Genomic DNA, 12,264 nt, shown 5'->3' on the forward strand with positions numbered 1-12,264 from the left:
CAACAATATCGACACATGATTGAGACGAACAAATTCACATGTGTCAACAGGTTGAAATATGGATGCCGTCCTACTTTTTTAATTTGTGGATAAATCACTAGCATCTTTTACTACGTTAATTGCTGGATTAGCTAATGTGTATCCCATTGCTATAACCATAGCCTAGTTTTAGGGAAGTGTAATGCTGTATTTGGTGTAAAACTATATATACAAAAAAATATTGTTACCATATTTCAGCTAATATAATTTTTTTTTTATGATAACAATGTGAATATCACTCACTATTAAGTTGATCTATGAAGGAAGATAATGAAATAGAAAACCAATAGGGATGCACATTTAAACTAGAATTAATTCAGCCTTCCTTTGCAAAAAAAAATGTCAGTCTTTCTAATTTTTCATACTACGGAAGTCTAGCTTAACATTAAAATAAACTAGATTCAGGGTTTCATAATCAAAACAACTGAAAACGAAAATAATAATACCAGAGAAATGGAATATGGAACAAAGCTTTAGTGTTTAAATTTGGAACTGAGGGTTAGAAGCATACCATGGTGTGGCCTTTTGTAGGCTATAATAATGGCTATACATGTTCTTACATAAATGGATGTTATATGTATACTTTTCTTACCAGAAAAAAAAAATGCTTTAATATGTATAATGATTTATAAAAGATGTAAAACAAAACTGGCGGTATAATACTAAAGTTGAAAAATCTATATGGCTTAAATCATGATTGAAACTCAATGAAACAAGGGGATCCTAGAATGTTTCAGGTGCAGAGTTAGTGGATATAGAAGAAATGATCAATGTTAAAATACACAATTTCATACAACTTCTGCTTGGACTCACTGTATAATCAATGACAATAATGTTGATTTATCTAAAGCTAATTTTATCATGATAGGCAACACCGCTGGAGCATACCTACGAGGGCTGCTCTTGGGAGTGAAGCAGGTGAAGAAGGAAGGATGGCATCGCGGGGACATTTGGACCGATTCTGAAACTCTCCAAATTTTTTTGACTGACTACAGGACATACACTTGGCCTATACATGAAATCCACCTTTTTTTTTTATTACTATATTCAGCTTTTAATAGACTAAACTTAATTTCCATCTTAAACCACCAGATGCACCAGATGATGATACAATTGAATTCTTAAAAATGTTAGCTTCTTGGGTTCTCAAAAGGAGAACTTCGATCCCCTCCCCATTAGCTTGTCATGATGAATATTCTCTTTTATGATTTCTATGAATTTTTCTCTTCTTACAAAAAAAATTAATTATCATTATATGTCACCACATTCTCTTATGTAAGTAGTAGATTATTATTTTTATATATTAGTAATGCAATAGGGGTAGTTAGTTATCTTATATGGACTGAATAGGTGAACCTGAATGGTTAAGAAACATGTATGAGAAGATATAATTGAGTGGAACTAGTGGGAGGGAGGGAAAGTTGTAACTGATTGGAGCTTGTATTGTTAAATGCTATTCCATGTGCCCATTTATTTAGCAAGAGATAATGAAGGAGGTAGTTATTGAATTCCTTAATTGTCTTTAAGATAGAGGATCCAAGCTAGACGTCCGACTTCGTCAGTATAGCCCAACATTATTCTTTTTATTTTCTTTTATTTTCCCCGTTTTCTCTCATGTCCTCTTCTGCACATAACACCTTCTTATTGGGGTAGTATACAATATCACAAATAGTTTTTTGGTGAGTTGTTGGATTTCCTGGTCAACTCACTAAGTTTTTTGTTTTTTGTTTTTCTTTTTTTCGTTTAATCGAAAAATAAAAATAATATTAAAATTAACAGAGAGAAGTAAAAAAAACATCATTTTTTGGATTACAAATAGACATAAGGAAAAGAGAGAATGTAGAAAGCGTGTTACAAACATCTAAAAAAAGAGGAATTATGCTTTAAGGCCATGAAGTGGTTGTTCGGTCAAAAAATAGTTTATCAAGTTTTTTAGAGTTACTTCAAATTTCTTAATTTATCTTTCAACCCTTCACCTGTGCATGTTGAACTCCGAGGGGGAAGCCTCTGGTAGTTGCTTCGATTGAATTCTCTTGCCATCAAGTAGTCGGTTGTGAATGAGATACATTCCCCATTGTATAAGAAGTAAGTTGCCCAGCCATGCACTCATGTTGAAATTCAAATTTTTAATCCATGCACATATCATTATTATAAAGTCATAACATGTAAACAAATTTGACAAGGATTGGAGGGTAGTAGATTGTACTTGTTGTGACGGCTGTTGATGAAAATGAAAATGTTAGTTATTAAGGCTCTTTTTAATTTGATTTCTATTGTATTTATCTTACTTATTTCTGTTTTCATAGCTGTTTGGTATGATTTATTGTACTTATTTTTATTTCTCATAAACCAAAATAAATCACAAATCACAAATTGATGAAGCGACAAACCATTTCTTATGATTTGTGCGCTACATCTTTAAATAACACGTGCTATATCGATTAAAAATCAGGGGTAATTTAGTAAATTTGATTTTTTTTTTGCAAAATCCTGGTGTCATGGTGTCTCAAGTCTCAACCATTGCTAGAGATGAGAGACGATCTTGAGCTCCACATGACATCAAAAGTTCACATATGCATCCATGGCCTTCCATTACTGTGAATGAGGAAAGATCCATAGTTCCCACAAAGGATAACGTTATGGATGAGCGAATGTGATAAACCAATGATTGACCATGGGTGTCCCAATCACAGATCTGGTAGATAACAAGACTGACTTTCTGAAGAACAGAAAATTGAAGCCGGGCTCAAATCACAAACATTATGCTTCCTGGAAGCAGGTTCCCATAATGGACTTTATGGTCGCAGGAGAAACAGAACTTGGCGGTATCAGCTCTGCAGTACAAGATGGCCATTGATTCTCCGCAAAAATCACAAAGAAGCTGATGGGTTTTACCATGCTGTTCCAATTTTGGCTTGTATTCTTGCTACCCCTTTTCTTACTTCTTCTCTCCGTTGTGGGTGTATTGCAGAATCAGCCATTTTAGTCATTTCTATCTCTGTATTGCTCTATTTTCCTTTTATTATTATTATTATTATATATTTTTTTCAATCGTAGGAACACTATAGAAAGAAAATTTTCTTGGATTTCTTGTCCCATTGCTTCTCTATGTTTTGTTGCCACTTGGAGAAAGAGACGGAGAGACTGTGACTTGGTTTGCTCAGTTTTTACTGAGAATTGAAAGGTAGAGTGACATAACTCATAAACCCACTCAAATCCATGAATTTCTATTACTAAAGGAAGCGCTCGTTCTATTCTTAAAGAGACAGTGGCATTAAACTTCTTCTATTGCAGTTGACAGGTGAGAAATGGATTGGAATTTTACAAAAGTCTAGATTTTTAGGGGAGAACCCATTTCGGCTTCTGATTCAGCTTCTTAATTGAGATGGTTTAGAAGAACAAACGGGTAGTTGTTAATCTTCTTCCTCTGGTCAGTAACTTGGAAGTTAATGTTGAACAAATGGGTTTTTGGAGGCGGCATTGATAGCCAAAGGGAGAGCCAAATACGCCGCCTCTGTTCCCCTAAATTTCAACCAAGGTATTTCCACTTCAACCCAATCTCCTCCACGAACATCAGATGCCTATCAATCCACTCCTACAGTGCTAATCTGCAACACCTTGGGTAAGTGCAAGCCCAAGTCACCATAAGAAATGTTTGGAGAGAGGTTGGAGAAGCATGCGTAGGAAACTGGGTAGGGGGAATTTGAATGTGGGATGACCAATAGTGCCCACATAGTGTTTGATTGAGTGTCAGAATGATATGTTACGACTTGGAATCCCATTGTGTACAATAGAAGTTTTATGTATTGAGAATGTATTCTATAAGTAGGAATTACCAAACCTATTTCTAATTATACAATCTATTATCTAAATAGTTACCAAACGGTTATTATTTGTACTCCATAATTTATTGTTACAAATGATTTCTCAAAAATAGGTAATAAAACCCTTACAAGGGAAAAGGCTGGGCATGCTAACGGACTACCTAGGAATAAGGTATGCTAGCGAATATTAGTGGTCCGATGAAACAATTTGATTATTTGCCCTTTGATGAATTAGTATAGGATATGTATCTAACTTTCATAGTATAAAATATGGTATAGGTATCTTTTGAGGGGTTTCTTTTACATCGTAGGATCTGAAATACAAAGATATAATGCGTTGATTTGGAATAAAACATTATATATAGTAATATGAAAGACAATTATGTAGACCTTATTTGTATATACATATATACGTATATGGATCAAGATTGAAGAAATCGAAACATCTGAATACTCTTTTCTTCTCAAAACCCCATTTCTTCCCTGACCTCCAGTTCACACAGGTTTTTCTTCCCTCGCTCCGGCAGCTCTCGTCGTTGGTCGGTGAATCATCCCCTTCCTTAAGACTTGAAGTATTGGGACTGAGTTACTCAGAGAGCACTGAGCAGAGAGAGAGAGAGAGAGAGAGAGAGAGGGGGGAAAGGAGCTGGATAATATTTTTGTTGTCACCGTTGCTGTCCATGAGCCACCAATGGTCGCTGCTTGCAAGTAATCTCTGCCTTTTACCATCTGGTTTACGATTTTTGGTTTTCCCTTCTGTTTTCTTTCCCCACTTGTTATCGCTTTTCCTTTTGCCCTTTATACCTGTAGTGATGAGAAAGGGTAAGCTGAACAAGACGGCCGTCGGAGCTCTAACTTATTGTCTTTTTCAGGTGAACGGAGCTCCGATCTGCTCTTGCTTTTCCGTCAGTGCCTGGCGGAGAAACGGTAAATTCCCAGAGATACAAATCTGTTCTTAGTTTCTTCCATGCTTGTGCTTTTTTCATTTTCTTTTTCAGCTTATTTGCTTAACTGTTGTATGAATTTTTGGCTTTATTGGTTCTCAGTGATGGGTTTAGGGTTTTGATTCATGAGTTGCCAGTTCATACACTTTAGTTTTACTTCAGATTTTAAGCTTCGAATCTCTGAGGTTGTCATATGCTTTTGCCTTTAATTTTTTAGTTTTCTTGATTTTTCGGATTAAAACTGAAAATTATTGAGTTTCGATTTATAATAAAAGACAATTTCTGAGTTCTGAAGTCCATGTCTAAAATCCATATTCGACTTCAATCTTTCCCATGCCTGAAATTGTTTTCAGAAACCCTAGGTCAAGATTTAATTCCTAGGGACCATAGTATGTTTAAGACTATGCCCTCTTTCTCTCTCGTCGAGTAGATATCTTCCCAAATTGAAAATTGAGTTTTTATGGTACAATTGTGCCATCACTGAACTGATAAGACATAATTATTTGCACAATTATAGGTTTACAGTCAACCCTCGTCGTCGGATTAGGCAGCATAATGGTGAAATAACAAGTGGTGCTTGGAGGACAAAGAGGAAGTGCCCTTGGGAAATGGTATTATGCATATATGGTTTCCCAACTATGGTTTCTACACTCCAGGTATTTATCCTAAACCTTAATTATGTCTTCTGTGATGGAGTTTCTTTTGTTGAAATTTGTTTGGTATGGCCCTAAGGCATTCCTATTTTTCATGGCTATGTAGAAAATCTTACCTTATTGTTTTCAATTGGAAGTGCTTCGCCTATTTTGTTTCTTCATCTATTTTGTTTTTTAAAATGTTATTGAACTTCTGGTAAACTAGTATTTTGCATCTGCGACCTATGTACTACACACTATTGTTTCTCCTATCCTGCACTGAATAGAAGATTTGTTCCATATTGTTGATTAAAATTGTTCAATCCTAACCTTCTAGTGTATGGACTTATATTTTTCTAGTTGGCCGTGTTTTAGTTCCTACCTGGATAATTATGAGAATAAATGTAACTTTTCTACCAGAGTTTTTTCTGTATGTGGTAAGGGATATAAAGAATTGAGGTTAAATTTTGTCAACCACTTGAATCATAGCCATCTGTTGTAATTTGGAAGAGTTCAGTTTCTCTATTTGATAATACTTAAGTACTTCTCTGCTGAGATTGCAGTTTGAGTGGGCCTGGCAGCATACAAATAAGTCATTGGTTGTTAGAGAAGCTGTTGGAGAATTCAAATCCCTTGCTGGCATTGTTAATAAGATCAAGCTTGCATATGCAATGGTTAATCTTCTTGCATGGCAGAGGTAAAATATCTCCTAGAAACTCCCCCCACCCTCTCTCTCTCTCTCTCTCTCTCTCTCTCTCTCTCTCTCTCTCTCTCTCTCGATTTCTATATCTATCTGTTCTTAAGATTTTTCCTTTCATTTCATCAATTTGAACCTCACAGTAAACTTTTTCTCGACAAAGTACCTCAAACATTCTGCTAGATTTCCAACCTTGCCAGTGCATATAAAGGTCCAAGTTTGTACGATGGATGAACTTCCTTGCTATATGGGAGGTGGCCAGATTTTAGAAGATAATGAAGATACCCAGGAGGCTGAAAAAATGATTGTGATGATGGTCCAGTAACAGAGATGGATACACAAGTTTACAATTTTGCCGAATATCAGTGTAGCTTTGAAATGACTGGTGCTCATGTATAGACCAGAAGGATGGAAGATGACGATAGTTTTGGAATTGGGATGCCTAGGGGCCCCTTCACTCCAAAAAGAAGAGATCACATGACTCCTGTTGTTTCTGGTGATTGTAGTATAACCAGCACCTTAGGCACTGAAGAAATGGTGGAGGATAGAGATATCTTTGAGGTGACTAAGAAGGTTGATAGTAAATTAGGTTAGCAAGGTGAATTGCAAACATCAGAAGTTGCTGATGATGATCAACATCGATCAACTGATGGTCTTCTTTCCTCTCCTGAAGTTGAGATAATAAATTTGTTAACTGCCAGTCCTAACCGGATTGTGTATTCACGTCGTAAGAAGATAACTTTTCAAATTCTTCCCAAGATTATTAAGTTACCTAAATTTATTCAATTATGAAATGTTGGACATGTAACCTGCAATTGAAAAGATGAAAGCAATTTGACTTGGAATAAAGCATTTGTTTCTCCGATGTATCACACGTTGTAAAAATTCCTTTTTTCAATAAGTGTATGGTATCACACCTTATAACATTTCTTTTTTCAACATTATCAACATATCTTTACAACCAAGTATTTGTCAGATCTAAGGGTGTCAATTCGTGGCTCGACCTGACTAAACTGACTGGGACCGACCGTTTATAGATCAGCCCGGCCCAGATCGATTATTAAACTTGTCGGGCTTGAGCCGGCCAGTTTATAAACAGCCGATCTCGATTTTGCTACTTGGACTGTCGGGCACCCGACGAACCGACCGTTTAACAGCCGATCGAGATTGGCCTATTGTGCACCTAACCCGACCCTTTAATGATTGTAGAATACCTATTTTACCCTCCAAATTAAAAAGTAAAAACTAAAAAGTAAAGACATGTTCACATTTTAAATAATGGTTATATTTGGTATCATTTATTGATTTATTGTCATTTTTTTGGGCTTACATGAGTGGGCTGGAATATAAGAGCACATTTTAAAGAGAACCCGTTTAAAAATCGGTTAAAACCCGTTTAACATTAAACATGTCCGTTGCCCGGTTAAGGCCCGACTAAAACTTGATTAAGGTAGCCCGATTATAGCCTGAGGCCGACCGATCGAATATAACTCATACCATGCCCTCAATAACTAAGCCCGATTAGTTAAATGGGCGGACACGGTGTAGCCTTTGAAAGTCTTCAAGCCCGATTAAGCCCGACCGAAACTGGACTGGCCCGACCGGTTGACACCCCTAGTCAGATCCACCTTCCTTGGTAAGAAAAAGCCAACTCAATAATCATTAAAGGTCCAAGGGCATTTTCGGCATCAGATTCCACAAATGCAAGAACTTCAAACCAACCAGATGCAAGATATCACCCCATCTTGAAGGACTCTTCAACAGCATGAGAGGCGGTAGAAGCATAAAAGTTTGTTTCCCATCCAAATGAACAATCACAGAGAATTCTCATACTAATGAAAGCTTTCCACTCCTCCTGGAATTAAAGAGTAAACCCTGTACATCTAACACCCCAAACTTCAAGAAGACTTTGTTTCAAAAAGCATTGAAATAGGCTGCCGGAAAATCTCTTTGGGGGAAGACTGTTGCCACACACTTGACCTGTTATAGAAAAAAGCTGGAATCAACTCTCTTTGAGCATGCATCACCAAGTAATTATAAATAAGTAAAAATGTAAAGTTTCAATCAATAGAAATAAGTAAAGAGAGAATGACAAGATTGAAGAAAATTTCATGTCACCCACCAAAAGAAGATTTGCATTCACTTGTCAAGTAATTTGGTTGAAAGTTAAAGATATTAGAAACAAGTACTCTTGGTATGCTGATTAATATTTACATAATGCAGATAAGAGACCATGTTTGGTTGCTAAGAAGTTAGCCACAAACTGACTAACAGGGAAGACACATCTTTGAACAACCATGAATGAAGGCTCATGATTATTCAAGTTGAACATTAAATCACTATAGTTTTATACAAAAAATAATCATAATAGAAGATGACCTAAATCTTTAATAAGGAAGAGAAAATGATATGAGATTATGGCTGTTTTTTAATAAAGGGGGTCCAGTGGGCTAGGTTGGGCTACAATGAGTTGGTTCAAGTCAGACCTATAGTCGATCGGTTCAGTCAGGTGCCCTACGGACTAGCTACCTGCATCGTGAGTGTCCATTTAATAAACATGTGAGCTTGAGCCTGACATATTTATTAATCGAGCCGGTCAGGTCGGGCCATAAATGTATCGGGTTGTAAACCCTTACACTTTCATATCCAATACATAACCCTTATACCCCATACTCTATACCCCCAATACCCTATACCCCATACTTTCTCTTTTTACCCTATACCCTTTTACCTTTCATGTTTACTAATCAAGGAAACGCCTCCCATGGCCACTTCTATAGTTCTACATCCCCTGTTGTACCACTACCCCAACTACCCAAATATGTATGGAAAGTTGACTCCCCTCGAAGATATTCATTTGTAAGACCTAATACCCCCAACTGCCCAAGTATGTTTGAAAAATTGGCATGAAAGGAACAAATGCCAATCAATTTCTCGATCAAGATGACAGAAGGGACAATCATTAGGTAAAGAAAAGAGACGATTGAGGTACTTTTAGTGTGAACACCATTCAATAACAATTTCCATAGGAAATATTTGGATTTAGGATGACCTTTTGCTTTCCACAAATACGACCATATCAAGGATTTACAACTCATTTATTAGGATGCTCTTTGAGAAAGAATAAAACTAGTTACAATTTTTGTAGTTAAAGTGTCTTTCTTTGAGCATTGGCAGAAAAGGGAGTTCTCAAAATCCACCTGAGAGAGGGGGTGGTAAGAATCTTTGAAACTACCGGCTTCTGAAAGAGAGATGTGACAAGTGTAGCATTCTAGCTTCGCAGAACAAGTAGCAAGTTTTAAACATGAACTAACAAGAAAAACACACCTCTAATTGCTCCTCTCAAGTATTCTTTGAAAATCATTTACCATAACGACACCTATTTCTACATGATTGCCTTAACTAACTTTGTTATAAATAGTTGAACCAAAAGAGTCTTTGTGGATTTGAACCACCATCCCCTTAGAACACAATTGAGACATGCTCATGTTCCAAGTGCTCTACCAATTGAGCTAAAGACCCATAAAGTAGAGTTGTCAAGTAAAGATGCAATAAGACTAAGAATTCCATTTTTGTGAAATAACCACTGGTAATTAGCACTAATGACCAGTAGTGGCAATTCATTAGTGACCAATTATACAAACATTTCTCCAAACAAAAGTACATCCAAATGGACTTCTATGAGCGGAAGTCCACATACCCTACCTCTTAGGCTAAGCTGCTCCTAGGGATCAATACTTCCCCAAAAAGCAAGAAAGAAGGCACATCATAGATGCAACTAGTGATGCCTAGGTAGAGCTCCTCACTATTTCTTGAGCCTGAACAGAGCTTCAAAATCTAATATCCTTAATCAGTTGAAAGCAGCAACATTTTTTTTTTTTTAATAATAACTAAGAATTTTGTTAGAGCGAGTGAGAGAAAGTGAAAGAGCAACGCATAGTACAATGCCAACAACAACAAAGACCAATGGCCAGCACCCCACAAGGGTACTATATCATTGGGTAATAGCCCATTTACAAAAATGCAACATTCAATTGTAGTAACCTGTTAGAGACAATCCACATTATACAAGCTTGGCCTAAAAATGCAACACTCAAAATAACATTAATTGGCATAGTGAAAGCAGATTTGAAGACCTTGAACCCAAAGTCATTGTCCAACATAAAAAGGAATCACTAAATCGCAAATAAGATTCTTGTAGCATGATTTCTGAAGTAGTTGTTGGTGCACCATTGATTTTAGTGATGCTTACTATTTGTTCTCCCTGCAAAAGACCCCCCAACAGGTGGAATTTGGAATTATCCTCAGTTTCCCACCAGTTCAGTTTAAACTTAGATAAACCTTGTCTCAACAAATGGAGGTCAGCTACAAGAATACTGTTTCACTCTTCAACCTGTTGAAAACCATAGTTAAATCAAAAGTAGTCATGTTCTTTGTCACCATTTCAACTCAGGTTCTAAAGTAGAACACCTTGTCCTCCTTTTATTCCCGAAGCAATTTCCATATCCTTCTACCAAATGAAATTAGCACCACATCACTTCTTACTGGTGCATTTAATGGCCTCCTTTGCCTTTATGCAAGCCATATCAACCATGCTTCCATATATCCTTTCTCTTGTTGAAGCGGCTCCTGAATTTTTTTGGGGTGCAAAAGCAGCTCCTAAATTCATTTTAATGTACTTATTTCCAAATCTATCTTTCCTACTCTAGGCATTCATTCATTACAACATCAGCTGAATGCCACCTCATTAACCTGTATTTAGCAGCTCTCCGCCAGTTTATCAGATAATATATATCATACAAACACAACCTATGGAAAGGTTGTATAAACTCTAATAGGAAATTCCAATAAAGCAAGAAACTATTGTTTCTCTCTAACAATGTCAAATCCTCACCATCACAAGGACTAAAATGGCTGAAGAAGATTATCGCATATCCAAACATTTGCACAATGAAAGAAAATCCCCAAAGAATGAGAAAAAGTTCAATTGTAGCTAGCAATTCCTAACCTGATCTACCAACCCCTCCCCAGGCCCAGTTAGTGTTGGTCTACTAAATCCTGTCAATGCTATCCATCAACCTAAACTCAACCGATCTTAGTTGAATGATACACGTCAAGAGATAGCATCATGGATGTCAAGAGATCATTTTATGGCCGGAATTGAATAAACACTAATAATAAATTCTACATCAAATAAGAAATCAAATTCAGTGCAACAATTAACGAAACAGAAATCAAATCAAGGAATACGGTGAACATGGAGCAATAATAACTGAATAAAATCAAACCTTAAGCGGTGAGTGCACACTGCCTGGTTGGGTGGGGGGATGATTCAGACAAATGAGACCTGCAAAAAAGAAGGGACCATCCTCAATGAACAATTTAGATAAAAATTAAAGGAAAAAAATTATGTATACACTCTCCATTTCTAGGATTTTCAGTGGGAAACCTTAATCGCAGAACCAAGTACTATGAACTGCTAATAAATATTAGCTGGTAGTGGAGTGATTAAAACATATGCTCATGGTTTTAAGTATCGGTGCGTATCGTGCCGTATCGGCCGATACATATCCGTATCGATAGGCATCGGCACGATACATACCGATATGCTATAGGAAATTTTGGGCCTCTTTTTGTGTATCAGCGTATCGTACTTATCGTATCATGCCGTACCGATACTGTACCGATACGTACTCTACGATACGAACTTTTGAAAATCTGAAAATTCCCGAGAGTATCGGTACGTATCGAAGGTATCGTGCAGTATTGAGCCGTATCGTACTGTATCGGTACGATACGGCTACTTAAGTGTGAATTTTTTGTTGTTTGAAATAAACACTTCACACTCTCACCAACAATTTTCTAGATTTTTTATATGTTATGTAAAAACAAGTGTTCTACAACTTCCATGGAAATTTTTTATTTTTCTCAAAAAATTATTTTTTTTTTATTTTTTTATTCCGAAATTAATTTTTAAAAAAAAAATTCCCCTAAAATTTTTTGTTTAGAAAATTTAGTTCATTCAACTCTTAAAAATAATGTCATAACTTATAATTACTAAATACATGATTTCAAATGAAACCCACATTTTTTCCCCAAAAAAGTGAGGGTTTCAATTTTTTTTTTAT

The 12,264-nt window shown here is 36.3% G+C and overlaps 1 protein-coding gene and 1 long non-coding RNA gene across 7 annotated transcripts; one reads left to right on the top strand and one right to left on the bottom strand.

Moving 5' to 3' along the window:
* Window positions 1-2,576: 2,576 nt before the first annotated feature.
* On the top strand, window positions 2,577-6,867 carry LOC122057637 (structure-specific endonuclease subunit SLX1-like). Of its 6 annotated transcripts, XM_042619815.1 has the most exons (7): window positions 2,577-2,956; window positions 3,097-3,223; window positions 4,358-4,571; window positions 4,736-4,790; window positions 5,325-5,463; window positions 6,003-6,136; window positions 6,300-6,867. In XM_042619815.1, exons 3-7 carry the CDS (start codon window positions 4,544-4,546, stop codon window positions 6,343-6,345), a joined length of 402 nt encoding a protein of 133 aa, XP_042475749.1. In that variant the 5' UTR covers window positions 2,577-2,956; window positions 3,097-3,223; window positions 4,358-4,543; the 3' UTR covers window positions 6,346-6,867. The 6 variants fall into 6 exon arrangements, 4 of the variants coding, with proteins under 4 accessions (XP_042475749.1, XP_042475748.1, XP_042475747.1 ...); XM_042619814.1 differs by having other exon boundaries at window positions 2,577-3,223; XM_042619813.1 differs by lacking the exon at window positions 3,097-3,223 and having other exon boundaries at window positions 4,367-4,571; window positions 6,280-6,867.
* Window positions 6,868-7,769: 902 nt separating this feature from the next.
* Window positions 7,770-11,795, bottom strand: LOC122058358. Its single transcript, XR_006133743.1, has 2 exons — window positions 11,425-11,795; window positions 7,770-8,116 (listed from the first exon to the last, which is right to left on the bottom strand). It is a non-coding gene; the product is annotated as an uncharacterized LOC122058358 (long non-coding RNA).
* Window positions 11,796-12,264: the final 469 nt, after the last annotated feature.

This window comes from Macadamia integrifolia, chromosome 12 (genome assembly GCF_013358625.1).
Source record: "Macadamia integrifolia cultivar HAES 741 chromosome 12, SCU_Mint_v3, whole genome shotgun sequence".
NCBI classification, from domain to species: Eukaryota; Viridiplantae; Streptophyta; class Magnoliopsida; order Proteales; family Proteaceae; genus Macadamia; species Macadamia integrifolia.